Source organism: Taurulus bubalis, assembly GCF_910589615.1.
Source record: "Taurulus bubalis genome assembly, chromosome: 7".
NCBI lineage: Eukaryota > Metazoa > Chordata > Actinopteri > Perciformes > Cottidae > Taurulus > Taurulus bubalis.
Window position 1 is genome coordinate 5,252,714 of NC_136595.1, and position 19,731 is coordinate 5,272,444.

General features: G+C 44.4%; 3 protein-coding genes across 6 annotated transcripts; 1 reads left to right on the top strand and 2 right to left on the bottom strand.

The window, feature by feature from the left end:
* Positions 1–2,513: 2,513 nt before the first annotated feature.
* On the bottom strand, positions 2,514–5,436 carry agxta (alanine--glyoxylate and serine--pyruvate aminotransferase a; the record flags this gene model as incomplete). Its single annotated transcript, XM_079220558.1, has 11 exons — positions 2,514–2,621; positions 2,740–2,868; positions 2,968–3,063; positions 3,431–3,500; positions 3,604–3,702; positions 3,776–3,860; positions 4,000–4,070; positions 4,154–4,254; positions 4,333–4,397; positions 4,694–4,886; positions 5,278–5,436. The coding sequence occupies 11 exons, from the start codon at positions 5,434–5,436 to the stop codon at positions 2,514–2,516; spliced, it is 1,176 nt and encodes a 391-aa protein (XP_079076684.1).
* A 1,687-nt stretch (positions 5,437–7,123) lies between these two features.
* On the bottom strand, positions 7,124–11,149 carry LOC306739473 (allantoinase, mitochondrial; the record flags this gene model as incomplete). The annotated part of the gene is made up of 11 exons (XM_079221491.1): positions 7,124–7,291; positions 7,401–7,433; positions 7,515–7,687; positions 8,469–8,607; positions 8,723–8,909; positions 8,982–9,075; positions 9,286–9,331; positions 9,421–9,567; positions 10,102–10,216; positions 10,330–10,481; positions 11,015–11,149. 11 exons carry the CDS (start codon positions 11,147–11,149, stop codon positions 7,124–7,126), a joined length of 1,389 nt encoding a protein of 462 aa, XP_079077617.1.
* Positions 11,150–12,546: 1,397 nt separating this feature from the next.
* On the top strand, positions 12,547–18,643 carry ttc39c (tetratricopeptide repeat domain 39C; the record flags this gene model as incomplete). 4 transcript variants are annotated; one of them, XM_079221280.1, is made up of 14 exons in its annotated part: positions 12,547–12,692; positions 13,355–13,403; positions 14,210–14,344; positions 15,047–15,161; positions 16,020–16,380; positions 16,700–16,868; positions 16,996–17,089; positions 17,190–17,297; positions 17,391–17,500; positions 17,603–17,726; positions 17,833–17,930; positions 18,028–18,132; positions 18,253–18,291; positions 18,543–18,643. In XM_079221280.1, the coding sequence occupies 14 exons, from the start codon at positions 12,547–12,549 to the stop codon at positions 18,630–18,632; spliced, it is 1,743 nt and encodes a 580-aa protein (XP_079077406.1). In that variant the 3' UTR covers positions 18,633–18,643. The 4 variants fall into 4 exon arrangements, with proteins under 4 accessions (XP_079077406.1, XP_079077407.1, XP_079077408.1 ...); XM_079221281.1 differs by having other exon boundaries at positions 14,210–14,338; XM_079221282.1 differs by lacking the exon at positions 12,547–12,692 and having other exon boundaries at positions 14,210–14,374.
* Positions 18,644–19,731: the final 1,088 nt, after the last annotated feature.

Consider the following 19,731-nt stretch of genomic DNA (forward strand, 5'->3'; position numbering starts at 1 on the left):
GCTATTAACATTGTTATTATTACTTGTTATTTATTACTATTAGCATTGGAAATACACGTACTGTTTCTATTATCATTATTATTCTACTATAGTAACTGCTGCTGGTATTTTCGGTAGTTGTAACTTTTTCATCATGCCTACTAGTCATTATATTAATCATTTCTGTCATATTCATTGAATGAACAGAATTGTTCATTCTGTACACATGACATCTGTTGTACCCTACATAAATAGTCTGCGTGCCAAATGTCATTTCCTACTTAATTGTGTTACATAAAAGTAGGTGTCCTGTTATGCAAGTCATCACTGAAGATCATGTGATTATAACATAGTTAGTAGAACAACATATAAAAAAGTGTGTGGACGGGAAGCAAACAGGTTTTGACCGTGGTCGTGTCGATGGTTCATGTCAAGACTTCGTCTTGTCTTACCCTGTCATGTGGTATCCTGTGTTGTTCTGTCACTAAGCATGTAAGATGAATTGGATACAAGTAGATTCAACATTGCTGATTTGATGCTATGGTGTCATGGTGCAATGGAATATGTATCAACAGATCGAAAGAGACACCAGAGAACGGGACAGGGATTTGTTGAACACGTGTCCGAACAAGTTCTCCCCCGTTCGCCCCAGTGGCTGTAAGATAACATTGGATTTTTGTTAAAGTCACTACTATGTATTGATTGTTTTATAGCCTACGTTGTATATGTTGCTACACAAATACTACTACACTAATTCACAGCAGGCTACAATATTTTGTGTGTTTTTATTATCATCACACTATTACTATACAGCGATTGTAAGCTATTATATTGTGTACGTAATTCTATTCTTCTCTCCTCTTCACTCCAACCTCCTCCACACTTCTTCCATTTTTCCCTTCACAATAAAAGCCCGTACACAATATGTTAACACGCTAAATGCGTGTTATCATATGTAGTGACCCGTTGCCTATCAAAAAAAGGCCACTACATTGCTTTTTGCTCAGTTTAGACATGCGTACAATTAACGATGTGGAGACGTTCTCTGTCATAATCCATTTTACTAAACCGTAGACTAAAATAAATCATAATGTTTATTATCACAGGTTATCATGAGTCATCACACATTCCAAAACTGTTTGCTCTTGCCATTACAGCAATACCTGTCCTACTGATCCTCCTGATTATATTTACCTTTTGCCTAATTGACAACAGCCCTTCGCCCCAAGTGGTGTAAGGTTAAACAAAATGAAGTAATCTATCTATCTATCTGTACATTTAGGATTGACAAAAGAAAAAAACCCGCAGCTCCTCCATTCTATGAGCCTAAAACTAATTTACGGCAGATGACCTGTTGGAAATTTGGCTCCACCCACTCAGCTTGTCAGCTTTTGACGAGTGCTGGCACTTGAGCGGCGCCTGCCACTAACTCGCCGATAACACGCCGCTGACTCGCCGATAACACGCCGCTGACTCGCCGCTGAGTCGCCGATAACTCGCCGCTGAGTCGCCGCTGTCCTGACGCCTGCCACACGTTCGCCGCGGACTCGCCGCTGCCAGTGATCGCACTCGCTGTCTCTCATTTTTTTGCCCCCAACTTTATAAAATAAAAAAGGGAATGATGTAGTTTGTGTTTAGAACGTAAATAATGAACATTAGACAAAAGCACATTTAAATTAATAATCAAGAAAATTTGTTTTTATTCATTTTCATGTACATTTTAACCTTTTATAAGATTGGGATTTTCCATTTTAGTTGTTGAACTCTTTTGATATATGTAATAAATCCACAATGCACAGCAATTACATATGGAAGCCCGTTTCCGCAAAAAAAAAAGTATCTCATAATTTTGACTTTATTATCTCATAACTATGACTTTATATCTCATCATTTTGACTTTATTATCTCATAATTATAAAAAAAAAAGTTTTGTGGCGTAAACGGGCATCCATAATTACAGCATTGAATTTACACAAAAAAACGACCAGCTGGTATTGATGAGTCTCCTGTCACCTATTTGCCAAGTATTCAAAGGGAAAGATTCAAACCTTTTTCCCAAGGCAGCCTTTACTTCAGCAATAGGCCTCATGACAGAACACGTCTCAGGTTTATGAAATAAAATGCGCTTGACTTCTCTTAATGTTCTGATAGAATGAAAGGCGTCATTCAACAACTACAGCTCCCTCGAAGCCTTACCAATGGCTCAGACTCGTGGGATGTGGAGAATAGTTTTTGCTAGCTAAATACACAAGGATAGACGGAAAGGTATGGTTTTCTATACGTTTGAAATGTTTCTAATATACCATTAAGAATGGAATACTTATGTCAAATTATTTGTTACCACCTGTTTAAATTAAACTGAAAAAAAAACAAAAAAAAAGGTAAAGTGATCACAAGCCACAGCATCATGCAGAAAAGCCCACTGTTCCCATTCAAGTAGTGATTGAGCCTCACAATACCACTCCTGAGAATAATGGTTTATTTATTACACAGTCTCTTCCTAGATCATCTTGACAGCATCCAACCGTAACATGTTAGACTTTGCTCCTGTGGCAGTGTTTCAGAGCGTCTCTCAGTGCTGCCAGCACCATGTCAACATTGGCCATGCTGCTGTTACAGCCCATCAGTCCAACACGCAGCACCTACGAAGACAAAATAACAACCGAGCTTGAGGATACACAGGATTTAAGTGACTTGGAGGCCAAAGTCGAGTAGAAACAAAAGACTAATGCACAGTATTTTAACGTATGTTTCTCTTACCAAGCCAACTGATGGTCCAAGTCCTCCGGAGATCTCTAAATTATGTGTTTTCATGATGTAGGTTGTGATCTCTTTCCAGTCATATCCATGAGGAACAACAATAGTGGTAACCGTGGGGAGCCTTGCTTTCTGTAAATAACCATCAGAAATAGTTTTTTAAAAAGTCCCTTTTTAGAATTATTTGTAAATTATATAATTAACTTGAAACTGTTGAAACTTGAAACTCACTTTTTCTTTGACAAAAAGTTTGAGTCCCATGCTTTCTAGGCCAGCGTGGAAATACTCTGCCACTTTTTGATGTCTTTCCCAGGAATTCTCCAGGCCCTGAGAGGAACAGAACAAAGCATGGAAGCATTACAGTACAGCTGACGTGGGAATAACTCATATTTTCATTTCACACATATTCATTGGGGTTTACTCCACACTGCCATGCTAGCGTCTCTGTGAGGCTGTTCTTCTTGGGCCCAGCTGGGCTTTGAGCTAAATGCTAACATGCTAATGCTGCGCAATGTTTACCATGTTCGCCGTCTTATTTTGGCACGCTTACTCCACTTATAACTACTTTCATAGAGTCCGCCTCAAGGCAACAGCTAGGTGGCTGTCCTCACTATTCATAACTGGTGGAATGGTGTATACTTGAAGTGTTGAAGCACCGACAGATAGAAAGTCAAAATATTTCACACGTCTTCACCTCTTCAACGAGGACAGCCAGGCCCTCCCTCAGGGTATAAAACGCAGTGACTGGACCTGTGTGGTGATATCTAAAGAGAGGAAATAGATAAAGACAGGGCAATATTCAGAAATTGTGAATGTGTGGCTTAAAATGACAGCACCGTTTGAATCTGAATCGATTCCAATTCTTACACTCTTGACGGCTTGCCATCACATCCCCAGTAGTTTGCGAGCCAACTCAAATCCAAGAAGAACGATACAGGCTTTGTCCTGCGGTTGAATATTTTCTGGCTGTGGACAGATAAAACCTTTTAAATATACGTAACATATACTTAAAAGTATTCCTTGGCTGTACGTTTCTCACCAGGCTCTGTCATTGAAGGAGATGGGCGCTGTACCCGGAGGAGCATTCAAAACCTTTTGGGAGCCTGTGTACATGATGTCTATCCCTGAAAATACAAGCATCCACAAAAACTATAAAACATTAAATCTATATTTGTGTCATCAGAAGATATAATAACTCATTAAAATGGTTTCATCAACCGCGCCAGAGAGACTGTGCACACAGAGCAGGATTGAATACTAAACCGAGCTGGTCCATGCACAGAGGGGCCCCTCCAATCGACGCCACAGAGTCAACGAGAAACAAGCAGTTGTACCTGTCGGCACAAACATGGCTGTTATCCGCCCTTATTATCGGGACAGGTGTGATGATGACGGAGGTGTGAGCGCCGCATCTTACTTCAGGCACAGCTGTCCGATGCCCTCTAAAGGATGCAGGACTCCCGTGGAAGATTCTCCATGTGCGAGGAAGAACAGCACCGGTCGGTGTTTTGATAAGGCCTGTGACGAGATACCAGGATGATCACACGGGACTGAACGGATTTGAGTAACCTGATAACTTTAGAGTCGGAGAGATACCTGCTCAATTTCTGCAGTCGTGAAGAAACCGCCAGGGGCCGCCACGATGGTATTTACTCTGGCTCCTGCCGGGTTAAAACACATGTTGTTATGTGAATCACTTTAGAGTACGTTTTTATTTGTTATCATCGTCAACAAAGCCCTTGAAAACGAGCTGCACCATTACACCAGTTGACATGTCCCTTCATTATGAGGAACGTGGGCACTGTGGTTTTACTTTGAACCAATACAGTACATCATGCTGCTGCTGTAAAGCCTAGCGGCAAGTCAGAAAATATAGAGAGTCGGACTAATGCATTGTCGGTTTTGGTCTTTTCATGGGACTTCTTGACAGTAAAATATAGAAAAGCAGCAGCCTTGCCTATCCTCTCAGCCATTTCTCCCGCTCGCTCTCCCCATATGCCGTTGACCGCGGTCAGCACGCTCTCCCCGGGCTCCACGGTGTTGAAGATGGCACACTCCATAGCGGTGTGGCCAGTGCCGCTCACAGCCAAAGTCATGCTGTTCTGAGTCTGGAAAATGTACTGGATTCCACTTTTGATGTCACTCATTATCTGTGACATATAACCAGCAAAACAATGAGGTTTTGAATAGAAGTTTGAATAGAAATATATATTTTCTTTCTCTTTTACTTGAGTAAAAGTAGCAACAGCAAAGTGTAGAAAGTCCTGCATTCAAAACATTCTTTACTCAAGTATTGTCAACAACATGTGCTTACACTATCAAGAAGGGTTTTTTAAATCTTTAAAATGCATCACAGTTCATTAGTTGGTTATTTGTTTTGTGTGTACAGAGATAGAGTTAAAAACACAATACTCCCCTCTGAAATAGAGTGAAGTATAAAAAGTAAAGTAAAATAACATTAAACGTACAGTCCAGGAGTAAAGGCACTTACACCAATGTATGATAGATGCTTTAGCGTGTGTTTTAAACTCCCTGCGTTACCTCGAATATCTCTGGATGCATGTGTCCAATGACGGGATTGGCCCCGGCCTCCAAGATCCGCCGAGGAACGTTGGAAGGTCCCGGTCCAAACATGTGGCGGTGAGGAACCGCCAGCGGTTTCTGCAGGCATTTCGGTGGGGGTACGGAGACGGACGACATGTTCCCGGTGAGCAGCGACGGGCACAGTGGACACCACTAAGAGCCGGGGCGGCAGGTAGAAGTAAAGCCCGAGCTGAGCCCACCCCCTGCGTCTGACCAGTGAGGTCCTCAGGCCAGGAGTCTGTGTCAACATTGTCTGCTTTCATCACCGGCTTCTTCTGTCAACACTCGGCTCAGGTAGCTGGAAACATTTTAAAGATAAGGGAAGTCACCCAGCATGTCATCAAATGTTAATCATTGATCACAGACTCTCCAGAGTCCGGCTTAACCAATGTACTGCTGCACTTTTGCCCCCGTGGACAGAATGCCGTGTGCCTGATGTCTTGTCCACAAACTAACAAGGCCTCCATTTTTAAATCGCTTCATTTTGGGTTCTGATCATTTATAAGAGTGATAGATTTCACCTATATATATATATATATATATATATATATATATATATATATATATATATATATATATATATATATATATATATATATATCCTTGCTATACAGTATATATATACACCGGGTAAAATAGGTATTGAACACGTCCAAATTTTTCTCAGTAAATATATTTCTAAAGAGGCTATTGATATGCAATTTTCACCAGATGTCGGTAACAACCCAAGTAATCCATACATACAAACAAAACCAAACAAATAAGTTTGAAATGAAGTTACGTGTAATAAAATGGAATGACACAGGGAAAAAGTATTGAACACGCTTACTGAAATGTATTTATACTTCTCTCAAAAGCCTTTGTTGTTAATGACGGCTTCATGACGCCTGTATGGAGAAACTAGTCTCATCATTGCTCAGGTGGGATTTTGGCCCATTCTTCCACACAAACTGTCTTCAAAGCTTGAAGCTTGTGGGCCTCTTGTATGAACTCTGATCTTTAGCTCTTTCCATAGATTTTCTCTTGGATTCAACCTTACTGTTGCAAATATACTGATGATATTGGTTACAGAAAGATTTCTAAACATCTGAATGTTCCAGTGAGCATTGTTGGAGCCGTAATCCGGAAGTGGAAAGAACATAATTTCACTATAAACCGGTCACGATCAGATGCTCTTCGCAAGATTTCTGACAGAAGAGTGAAAAGAATTATCAGAAGAGTTGTCCAAGAGCCAAGGACTACCGAGAGGTTCAGACAGACCTGGAATCAGCAGGTCCAATTGTTTCAAAGAAAACAATAAGTAATGCATCAACCGCTATAAGGAGGCTGATGCTTCCTTATAGAGTATGTGTGTGTGTGTGTGTGTATACATGAACATTCTGTGTTGCAATGTGTGCTTCATTGAAAGCTTTTATTCAAATAAGAAGGTGTGGCCCTGAATTATGTTACATGTCACGTATTTAGAAGCCAAAGATGGAACTCTCTTTTTTTTTCAGAAAACAGAGTGTGTGTTCTGTGTGATTAGGAAGAAGAAGATGAGTTTGATTTTCTTTTGTAAAAATGGTGCAAATCCCTAAAATCTTCTGGTTTACAGATAATCCAAAATTGGAATGAATGAGTGTGCCAAGTTAAACAAGGCCCTGTTTAATTAGTATTTATTTATTTATAATTTTCCTGCTTTTAATACAAATGCAAAACTGTGATGTTCACATGTTTAGGCGATAAAACCAACCGAAAAGCATGTACAGGTTGCACGAGAGATGACGGAAACAACATGGTCACAGTGACGTGGACATGTGGAGGTTTATTCCAGCTCGTTGCTTTTGTGCTTCACAGCTGGACTTGACTTCTTGACGAGGAGATGCTTCCCCAGAGGCTCGGGGCAGAAGGAGCCCTCTCTGTACACCAGCTGGCCCCTGACTATGGTGGCACACACCACTCCTCGCAGTGTGACGCCGAGGTAAGGAGTTAGCTGCACACACACACACACACACACACACACACACACACACACACGATCATACGCTCAGTCACATTAGAAGCATGCTCCTCACATCATCTGTTCAATTAATGTGGCTTACCTTGTTTTTATGATGTATGCTTGCTTCTTTAATCTGTGAAGAAAAATGAAATGAATACAATGAAAGTATGGAGCTCTTCTCTGTCCTAAATATGGAAACAGATTTCACACTGACCTCAAATTCTCTCTCTGGGTCCCATATGACCAAGTCGGCGTCGTAGCCGGGGGCCAGGCTGCCCTTCTGGCTGTCGAGGCCACTCAGCTGGGCCGTGTGCCGGCTGAGGAGTCTCGTCACATCGGACAGCTGAAAGCCTCTCTTACTGGCTGAACTCCAGAACAGAGGCAAACCTGCGAATGGGAGGATAGATTGACAGGCCTGTAGAGAACTGTGTTGACACCCTCCAAATATTTTTGGGTTTTTGTCTCCTGCGTTTGTGGAATTATTTCAAACGTAAACATTGTGGATGGGACTCGTCTTGGTGTCAAGACTTTGACCGCCTCCCCTCACCGAGTCTGAACAGTAAATGATTGTTCCGGCTCCTGTTTACCTCCCTGTGAACTTCGTCCGGTGTGGGAGAGCAACTAATCCACTGAGAAAGAAAATTGTGCATGCTAAGTCCCTGTAATATTGCACAGGGGCCAGGTTTGAGTGGCGAACTTGAGCCAGTGTCTCTTTCAGGCTTCGACAGCAGAGGGGATTTGTCGCGTAGAGACAAATCCCGGAGCTGCTCCATGGACGGGGAATAATGTGAGGAGACCTTTTCAGATATCAGAAGACCCACTGGAATGCCAATTCACAAACAGAATCCGTGCGGTAAGCGGTGACGTGTACGTGTCTCGTGACGTCTCTCAAGTGGCCCCCCAGTAAAAATGTATCCTTCAGTGGATTAACCAATATTAACTGGCGAGCTGATTACCGATTCGGCGTGAGTGGGACACCGATGAGTCGATGACCTTTTGACACAGTTTTGAGACGGAGCGTGACGATGAACACTTACCTCCCCAGGGGTTTAGGTAACCTAAGAAAACTATTGTGTGTTTGTGTGTTTGTGTGTGTGTGTGTGTGTGTGTGTGTGTGTGTGTGTGTGTGTGTGTGTGTGTGTGTGTAATCGTTGCCACTGGTCCATACCAAACTGTAGAGAAGAAATGCCCCCCCAAGCCTCAGTGAAGTCTCCGCTATCCACTTTCTTCAGGTCTGGGGTGCAGGGGGAGTGATCAGACACCACCATGTCGATCTGCCCGGCTTTCAGCGCGGACCACAACTGCTTCTGTGTGTGTGTGTGTGTGTGTGGTGGGTGGGAACAAAAAAAATCTGTCATCTGCGAGTGATCGCAGGACATCAAAGCCCGGTCACCTATCTGCTGAGCCTCCTCTTCCGTTCACCTGGTTGGCAGATCCTCTGATGGGGGGGCAGCACTTGAATTGTGTGGCCCCCGCCGGTATGTCCTCCGCACACAGGCAGAGGTAGTGGTGGGTGGTCTCCACCGTCAGGGGGGCTCCGGCCCGCCGTGCCTCCTGGATCAGCTCCAGTGGCCCGGCAGAGGACAAGTGGACGATGTGGCACCGCACCCTGGAGCAGACAGAGTTGGCTCAGTGTGACATCACTGAGATATATATATATAGTATAGAGTATAGTTCTTACTGGTACTGGAGGCATAGCTCTGTGACGGTGCGAATGGCCTCTATCTCCATGACATCGGGTCTGGACTGCAGAAAGGCGGAGTACTGACAAGGGTCTGCGGGCAATGGTTTAGATATATAAGAATGGGAACCTCGATGATTAGCAGATAGAGCTAAAATTATGCCGTTTATCGGTCCAAAAAGTATAGTGAGAGCAGTTTCAGATGTTGTTAGAAAGAAAATGCCAATCTTGACAAGTTTAGTCGCTGACTCTCTTAATGTGTCACATACTTGCGACTGCAAGATATTAAATTATTTATTGTTACCGCCATTCTCCGGTGGTGTCTGCTGAACGTCCCTCTCTGCGTGAAACTAAAGGGAGACAATTAGAACATCAGGACTCTTTTTTTGCGGCTTGTTTAGGGAGGATGCTGCGGGGGTATGGCGGGGGTATAGGTTACCAGCAGGACGCTCCCCGTGCCCTGCAGCTGCGTCATGGCCGCATGCAGATCCCGGTCCGTCACGTGCGGGAACTCCTCCACCCCGCTGTGGATGAGGAAACACTTGAAGCCCGCCACTCCGGCCTGGATCATGGGCCGAAGCTCCATCTGCAAAAAGGAAACGCCCCCCCCCTTGTTTGGTTTATAATAGGCTCATTCGAAAGACCTGCTCCTCTCCTGGAATCTAGACGAGAGCAGGCGGCCGCAGCAGGAGGCGTTGACAAAAAACTGTGGTCAAGTCGGACAGTTTTCAGCTGCCTTCAAAGTATACACAGGAAGTTACAGAAAAAATTACTTCCTGTTAGGTCCGATCTTTAGGCTACTTGTAGATACAGATCTCGTTCTGATTTATAAATATATATTCATGTAGAAATGTGCATGTAGCTGCATCCTTTGTTCTTTTTATGTACATTTAGTCTTAGCATTTAGTATTTACATTACTACTCCGGCCGCCTTGCTCTCGTGAGATTATCGTTGACCACGTGTGCATGACGTCAAAGCAAGTCGGGACCAAGTCTGACACAAATCTAACCGGTATGCATTGCGCGCCGATCGCTTCTGCGCAGAACTGGCTCATCTCGAACGGGCCGAATGTCAGCGGAGTCCAGCTGAGAATGTGTTTGTTTTTGTTTGTGTGTATACCTGATTGTCAGGAATCACGCCTCCCCAGAAGGCCGTGTCCACAAAACACTTCCCTGTCGCCGCAAGCAGCTTCTCGCGGAAATTTCCGACCGTGGTAGTTGGAGGAATGCTGTTTCTGTGGGAATTTAAACCAGAAAACATTTAATCATGGCCCGAGGAGCGGGGTTTCGATTATTTTTTTTATTTAATTTAATATATATTTTTATTTTTGGGGGGGAGTGAGCTTACAGCGGCATGTCCACAATGGTGGTCACCCCTCCGGCTGCAGCGGCCCTGGTGGCGGTCCAGAAGCCCTCCCAGGAGTCTCGGCCTGGTTCGTTCACGTGCACATGGCAGTCCACGATGCCGGGCATCACCACGCTGTCGCCCACGTCCAACACCTGTCATTGTTTTGAGTGCATTAGATGATTCGGAGGTTTAAATACATGCCAGGGTTCATACACATTTTGACAAATGGATTTCCATGACTTTAAACCAAATTTCCATGACCAAACATTTTGTGAAATCTCGGTGTAGACATGAAAAAGTGAGAAAATGTAGTATTTAAACAAACAATTAGAATTACAAAGCATACAGTAAACCGTAATGACACAAATGAATGAGAGACAATAGTTTGATTAAAAGAATAAACATTTACAGATAGAGCATATGCCTGCTTATATTTTGAGCGTCTTCCTTTTAAAATAATATTACTTATTTCAAACTCAGCGTAAATGAACGAGATGAACACATGAATATAACACATTTCCATGACTTTTCCAAAACTTTTGGGATTTCATTTTTTTCAAGGACTTTTCCAAGCCTGGAAATAACCATTTTAAAATGCCATGACTTTTCCAGGTTTTCCATGGCCGTAAGAACCCTGCATGCATATGTCCTCGCAAACGTACAGGAGGAATGGGGGAGGGCTTACCTCTCCGGAGAAGTCGCTGTCCGTGAGGATCTGGTGGATCTTCCCATCCTTTATCGCGATGACAGCGGGTCGGACTTGGTCACCGAGCAGCACGCGCTCACTCCTCACAGCCACAACCGTTGATCCCAGCTCCATGTCCGCCTTCCCCGAGAGTCACCGAGGACACGAGACTCTGCTGCTGCACTTCACATGCGAACTTAGGTTTAGCCACCCCCCTGTGCCGGTTCAAAGGGTCCGCACTTTGTTGACTTATCCACCTGTAAAACAGGCTGAAGTTCAGATCCAGCCACGCACGGACGAGTATCAACTTCAGAGTGGAGGAAGAGTAAAGTAGTCAGTGGGCATGAGCGTGAAGGACCTGTACAGTAATACATGACAACTGGCAGGAGGCAGCATGCACAATAGCAGGCGGGCATGAAAACGGGTCAGGGGTGAAAAAGGTGAGAAGGATATTACCCCTCTAGGGGGGTCCGGGGGCATGCTCCCCCGTAAGAAAAATGTAAATATTCCATATTTTAAAGCATCAATCTGATGCATTTAAGATGCTTTTTTTGCCAACCTGGGGAGAGCTGGAGAAACTTAACTTCAGCCATGAGTCAGGGGTCGAGGGGTGGCTGCTGTGAGGAGGGCCCACACAGGCCAACTCACACTTTGCTTTGTGAGTCTGAACGGCACCCGTAGGTCTACAATGAACCTCTTGGGTAAATATATTGACATTAAACTAACTAAAAAAAAACATGTAAAAAAATGCCGATGAGCGATGAAAACCTAGTTTGTTAAGAACAAAATCAAGTATAGTATAATAAGATGCAGTACATCACCACCGTGGCTCAGTCGGAGCGTCTATTGGCTGCAGGAGGAGAGGGCTGTGGTTCCGATGCGCCAGTGGTTGGGTGCGGGGGGAGTCTGCGCGACACAGGGCTAAACAGGATGCTGCTCCTCCTCGGCGGGCCCCGTCTCGCCGTCCTCCTCCTCCTCCTCCTCCCCGGCGATGCGCCGCGTGCGTTATGACGCCAGGCCGTTTCTGACGCGCTCCTGGCAGACAGAAGCAGCACAGCAGCCCGGATCCTCGTTATGTAACGCATCGGATGCTGCTGCAAGGCCGGGGAGTAGCAGAGTAGAAAAGATGGGGGGGGGAGGATGGAGGTGGAAACTGACTGGATGTTAGATTTAGTGTCAAATAGCGACATGTGTGCGCGCGTGTGTGCTGCTAGTGTCTGAACGCGCAGACAGCCGGCTGTCGGGAGCAGCGATGGTGCAGCGGGCGTCGCTGTAGTGCGGAGTGAGCGAGCCCGTCTGGGCATCAGTGGCCTATATATCCAGAAAGGCGCACTGACGTCTGGAGTCTGCGGAAGCCGCACTACTTTTTGTTCTTGCCTACCAGAGGCGCGTCTCTGTTTTTAAAAACCCCGTCTCCCTCACACCAGCGGGACTAAACTTATGCGGCGTTGCTTTGGAGAAGAAGCGCGTTCGCATTTGGTTCCCCGTCGCTCCGGTTCAATCCAACAGCCGGCCGCGCTGCAGCACGAACAATGGCGGGTCCCGAGCAGTCCCAGCAGCAGCAGCAGGTGGAGGAGAAGGCCGAGCACCTAGATGATGCCGAGCTGGCCCTGCAAGGCATCAACATGCTGCTCAACAACGGCTTCAAGGAGAGCGACGAGCTCTTCAGGAGATACAGGTATCTCATGTCATGCCTCCTCCGCCATGATGATGTGTTGCAGTATAACGCATGCCCAAACCTCCTAATGCCAAGCAAGGAATGATATGCTCCAAGAGTAAAGTCCCAAGCGGTTAAATCCCCCAGTGAGATTCAAAGCACTGGGGACAGCATGTTCTCCTGCTATTCAGAGTGAAAACAGTGCCCCACATGTATAACAGTGTCATTCAAATACATGACTAATTGGGCTGTGAGGTTCCAAATGCATGTTATCAGTGAGGGAGGCTTCACGGCCTCCAGCTGTCTGTCTTCACATTGTTACACACCCCTCCTGTTTGAAATGTTTCTAACAGACATTTTGGTCATGGAACAAGCCTTGCCACTGTTAACATCTGTTTTAAAACATTTGAAGTATTTGTTTTTGGGGGCATTTTTGCCTTTCAGAAAAAAAAACAGACACAAAAACCAGATGGTGGATAGTGAAGAGATGGACGCTCCACACCAAACCAACAGATAGTAGTCCATCATGACAGCTGAGCACTGGGACGGCAGGCTGCACCTGCTCCGGAGCACGGCTCTGTCCGCGCCCCGCTGGAGAAAAAAAAAAAAAAGTGACGTTGCCTTTTCTGTTCTGTTTGGCTTGACAGTGAATGCATCTCTCTCCTTCCCCGCTCTCTGTGTAGGACCCACAGCCCGCTGATGAGCTTCGGTGCCAGTTTCGTCAGTTTCCTGGTGAGTTTCATCTCAGGTGATGAATGTGATTTATTAGGAGAGATCCCCTCCCCTCCCCCCTTGTATCACCTGAAATAACCCAACCTTTCAAATTGGACGCTCACTATTGTCTCCAGTGTGTTGCCAACCATTAACATAATGGATGAGTCTTCCTCTCAAGAACATTTACTGTAACGCTGCGTCCATCGCTGATGGGAGAGGGAGATTCTTCACGCTGTGATAGTCCCCCACACACACACACACACACACACACACACACACACACACTGTTGCTGTGGGGGAGCAGGCAAAGACGCGCACACACCATGAAGCCAAAGATGATGTCATCCTCTGTCCCCTAGATACTAAATGGCCCTGAAGGCATCTGACCCTCATGGTGGGCATTCATACATGCAGCATTAATCGAGAGAATGCCGCAGCCTTGCAAGAATATATCCAAACGTCAAACCACAAATGTCAGTTGAATCTCACTGCATTTTCTACTTCCTTATTCCCTCACTCGTTCAGGCTGACCTAAAGAGGTCACGGCTATGATGTAGCAAAGGATTTTATGATTATGCTGTCAGATGTGCAGCTTGAGAGTTTGAAGACTTTCAAGCTGCACATCTGCACAGATGTGTCTGTGTTCCTCCTCTCACTGTCGTGCAGAAAAGGCCCCTTGTCCTCGTCAGGACTGTTACGTAACACTCCTTCCCTCCTATTACGAGATGTTTTCTGTTTGTAAGCCAGGTCTCGCATAACACTATGCATTGCTGCTTTTTTATTTTTTTAAGATGCAAATAGTTCTGACGGCTTTGCGTTTGCAGAACGCCATGATGACATTTGAGGAGGAGAAGATGCAGACGGCCTGTGACGACCTGAGGACCACCGAGAAGCTGTGTGAGAGCGACAACGCCGGAGTCATCGAGACCATCAGGAACAAGATCAAAAAAAGTGTGAGTACAACACTATGGGCATATATAATTTTGTGTGTGTGTGTGTATGTATATATATATATATATATATATATATATATATATATATATATATATATACATACACACACACACACACACACACCTCTAAGTCGACTATTTCGACTTAGAGGTGTTGCTGAATTACTTCATTTTTTTCAAGAGACTTATGAACACACCTTTGGTAAACATGAGACTAAAAGTGGTGCTTTAGTGTGACTCTTTGTGGAGAAACTCTGTTAATTGTTCTGTAAATCCACTGATCGATAAGTCGTCTGAGTGTTAGTCGACTGAGAATTTTCTTTCTTTGAGGATAGCGCTCATTGACTGTTGCATGGCTACTGTCAAAGTAGAGCGGCAAGAACAGAACGGCCATTTATCCATATAGATATCTATTTTTTGAGGTAAATAAATTCCATCATCGCTGCTGTCTCCTCATATTGTAGCAAGAACAGGCTGCTGTTCAGATAACAATGTTTATATCCTCGGCGTCGTGCCTAGTGATGCAGCCAGCAGTGAGATCATGCCAAACCCACTCACAGATTGAATTAGTGCTTCTGTGAAATATGATCAACAAAATGGGCGAGGAGTGTGGGGGCTGGCGAGCAGCTCTTGGTCGTTCAGCATGCAGGTTATGAGTATTACTGCTGTGTGTGTGTGTGTGTGTGTGTGTGTGTGTGTGTCTTACAGATGGACTCCCAGAGGTCAGGCGTTGTGGTCGTGGACCGCCTACAGAGGCAGATAATTGTTGCCGACTGTCAGGTGTACCTCGCCGTGCTCTCCTTCGTCAAGCAGGAGCTTTCAGGTACTCTGATGTAACCCACAAGCCGAAGAGTCTGTCTCATGGCAACCGTGCCGTTTATGGCGGCGTGTGGTCTGTATGCCTGACTGCATGTAGTGGGATGTGTGTGCATGGTGCAGTTCGAGAAGAAGACGTGGTGGAGATGTCATATAACAGTTAACGGTGTTGAGCACTTCACCTGGATTTATTTTGGAGCATGCTCAGAAATGTTCATGAGGATGAACCGAATTAACGGAATAATATCATTACTGCTTGGATGCTATGTGCTTTATGAAGTTTTCTGCTAAGCATAAAAATACTAGTTTGTTAATTTCGGTGTTGACGTGTTTTTAGTTGATCAGTCAAGCGACTTCATGTATTATTATATTTACACATTATGATATAATACTAACCTCAGGAACTATATAATGATACGATGATGCACATTGTCGGTTTGTTCAAAATGTTCAACTTTGTCATGATTCATGTTGTCATATGATTGTCGTGAAGTTAAACTGATAACATTTCCCTCTGAACTGTGGCATGAAAAGAAAAGACTCAAGTGAAGTACAAGTACCTCAAACTTGTACCGAAGTACAGTACTTGAATATATGTAGTATTCGACCACGAGTTGGCATGCTAACATTGGCTAATTACCAATGATAAAACGTGAGTAGATCACCAAAGTTAATACTTATTCATCCTGAGGGGAACATGAAGATCTGAAACAAACAAACTTCAAATAGTAACAGAGTTATTTCAGTCGGAGCATCACTGCTAGTGAGGCTAAAAAAAACAACAACAACCAACAGACTAATTGATCATGAATATGCTTCTTAGCTGCAGAGATGAATTAATGACCTTCATCCTTATCTTATACAGCTTACATCAAAGGAGGCTGGATCTTACGTAAGGCGTGGAAAATGTACAACAAGTGCCACAGTGACATCAGCCAGCTGCAGGAGGCGAGCCAGCGGAGGCCCTCGGCCAGCCAGGAATCCCTCTCGACGGACAACGCCAACCACAACGCGCCGGTGGAGAACTGCGTGACGGCCGAGGCCCTGGACCGGCTCAAGGGCTCCGTCAGTTTCGGCTACGGCCTCTTCCACCTCTGCATCTCCATGGTACCGCCACACCTGCTCAAGATCATCAACCTGCTGGGTTTCCCCGGCGACCGTCTCCAGGGCCTGTCCTCCCTCATGTATGCGAGTGAAAGCAAGGACATGAAGGCCCCGCTGGCTACGTGAGTAGGCTCCAATTGTAAAAGACATATACAGTATATATATCATTTTTTTCAGTTTGATCTGATGTGCACCATTGCTCAAAGTGACAAAGCCACATATGGTTATCACCTAACTCAACGTTATTGTCTTGTAACTCTTGAAAACTCTTTTATTTTTTTACATTTGAAACACAGACCTACCTTTTATTGAAATTAATTCTATAATGCCTTTACATCATAACAGTGAAACATAAATCCTCAGTGTCATACAGATTCTGGTTGAGCTTCAGATGCCACATTTCAGAGCACTGAGGTGATTATCTCCCATTCTGCTGTCCAGGTTGGCCCTCTTGTGGTACCACACAGTAGTGCTGCCTTTCTTTGCTCTGGACGGCTCTGATACACACGAGGGGCTGCTGGAAGCCAAAGCTATTCTGCAGAGGAAGTCGGTGGTTTACCCCAACTCATCCCTCTTCATGTTCTTCAAAGGACGGGTACACAGGCTAGAGGTAACGTGCTGCCGGCTCGGGGTTGCTATCAACCGGTGACAGATCAGTTAACTTGTGAAATACAATTGAGCTGGCACAGCAGTCTCTGTTCAGAGTCTCGTCAACAGTGTCTCTCCTCTGTCCTCAGTGCCATATCAACAGTGCTTTGGTCTGTTTCCATGATGCTTTAGAGCTCGCGTCAGACCAAAGGGAGATCCAGCACGTGTGCCTCTATGAGATTGGTACGTGATCGCTCCTCAGGTTAGTTGTGACATACTGATACCCGGTCGTACAGCACAGGAAGGGACTCATCCGGTCTCCGTCTGCTCGTCTTTGCTTCAGGTTGGTGTAGCATGATCGAGATGAGTTTTGAAGACGCATACAGGTCGTTCGAAAGGCTGAAGAATGAGTCGCGTTGGTCGCAGTGCTACTACGCCTACTTGACCGGAGGTAAGCCCATCAAGCATACGCTGTTTCGACTCTGTATATCTATTTTTATTTGTATTTTTTTTTATAATTTCATTTTGTGGTCCCCCACCCCAGTGTGTCAGGGTGCTTCAGGCGACCTGGACGGAGCAAGCGGGGTTTTCAAAGAGGTGCAGAAGCTGTTCAAGAGAAAAAACAACCAGATAGAGCAGTTTGCTGTAAAAAGGGTGGGTTACGCTGCACATGTATCCATTTTTCTCTCTCTTTTTAAAAAGTCATACAAAGGTCACAAAAGTCCCCCCCTTCCTCTGTCTGGTTCCCATCTGCAGGCTGAGAGATTGAGAAAGATCTCGCCCACAAGAGAGCTATGCATCCTCGGTGTAATTGAAGTGCTGTATCTGTGGAAGGCGCTTCAAAACTGCTCTTCGTCCAAACTGCAGATAATGAATCAGGGTGAATGTAACCTTCAGGTTTCATAGCAAGATAAGCTAGCTGTAGCCGGATTCCTCTGAATTTCTTTCTCACCCTGTGTAATCATTTCCTCTTTACGCCTGTTCAGTGTTGCAGAGTCTAGATGAGGCTTCATGCAGAGGCCTGAAACACCTCCTCCTTGGTGCCATTCACAAATGTCATGGGAATATGAGGGATGCCGTTCAGGTATCGGTCTGCATTCAGCACTGAACAACTTTGCAGTAAGTCAACACTTTGAATGTCTCTCAGCTTGCTCTCCTGTCCATTTTTACATGCGATCCAGTCCTTCCAGCTGGCAGCTAGAGATGAGTACGGACGGCAGATCAACTCATACGTTCAGCCATACGCCGTCTACGAGCTCGGATGTATACTCCTTGCAAAACCGGAGGTTAGTCCGCTGCACGCATACAGCGTTCACATTTTTGTTCATTCACATTTTGATTGTCTCAATGTGCACACGTGCTCAGTAATCTGAATGTTTTACTTTGTTTTATATACTGCTCTACAGACTGTGGGAAAGGGGAGATCATTGCTACTTCAAGCCAAGGTAAAATATTTACATAGCATTTTACATGCATAGAATTATACATGTAGAAACAGTACAAAACAATGAATATGTATGATGACTATGACTAAATAATGTAGCTAATAACATGTTGATGATGTGTTGATAATGCATACCATGTGATGTACAGGATGTAATGTTAACTTCAGCTCATCACAACCTGATGACAGTATTTGTAGTTAAACAAGTTTACAAGTGACTGACCAGCTCTCTGTCTGTCCAAAATGTTTTAGGAGGATTTTACAGGCTACGACTTCGAGAATAGGCTTCATGTACGCATCCATTCAGCCCTGGCTTCTTTGAAGGAAGTAGTGGCTCAGTGACTCCAGGAAGGGAAGCTACCATAGTTCAAGCTATTTTCGTGTTTTTTTTCACCCCCCACATTTTAAGCCATTCACGACAACTGTACGACGTCCCTAACCCGAGTGAGATTGTCATGAAGTGTCATCTCTGTGCATTTTAGGATGTGCAACTAGCTTGGCACAAATTAGTTGGAAATGGCTAGCCTAGCTGTGGCTACCATGTTATGATATATGGTTAACAGCTCCAAAGCTATGATACTGGTGTATATCAAACGTGTCTTGTTAGCCAGCAAGCTACTCCCCAACTTGTCAAGCCCACCAATGGGATGATGCCCGCCTTAAAGCAGTTGTTGGTGAAAAAATAGCTTTAACCGCTTGTTAACCCACAAGGTTTTGCATTTCACTTTAATGGAGTTTCATACAAAGTATACCCAGTATAAATATGATATCCTTGGAGTAGTTGGAAGGTGCAATTTTCTTCCTATTTGGCAGAAGGAGTAGCTCTTTCCCCCTGGCTTCCTGGCCTAGCGCTAAGCTAGGCTAAACACGTTTCTGAACAAGATGCACAGAGGTGAAATTGATATCAATCCATGACTCTGGGCATAACAACAAACAAGCATATCTCTCCAGATCTGACTGTTTCTACGAGTGTTTTCTTCGCACACAAACGTATTAGCTAGCTATTAACACTTTTCCTCATTAGCGTGTGTATTTGGAGGACTTCAGTAATGCCTCCCCCTTCCTTCAGTGAGTAACCCAGCACATACAAATTATGTTTTAATGAGATTTATTAGATATATTTCCCTTAATAATACCTTTATAATGAGTAATAAAAGACACATGTATTAGTGTTTTCATATTCTCTAAAATGCAGTTGACATTTGAGCTTCAATAATAATTACATTGTAAAAAAAGGGAAATAATTGTTACATTTAATATTTACTTTGAGATATTCTTACTCCATGGGTGCTTTTCCTGATTACATTTTCAGACATGGCATATGTGCATTGAGTCATATAATTTACTTACTTTATTCACAATGGACATAAAATAACAAACTTGTAGTCAAATAAGTTACCATGGGAATAGTTAAGTAACGTTACTAGTCGCCTAAAATCAC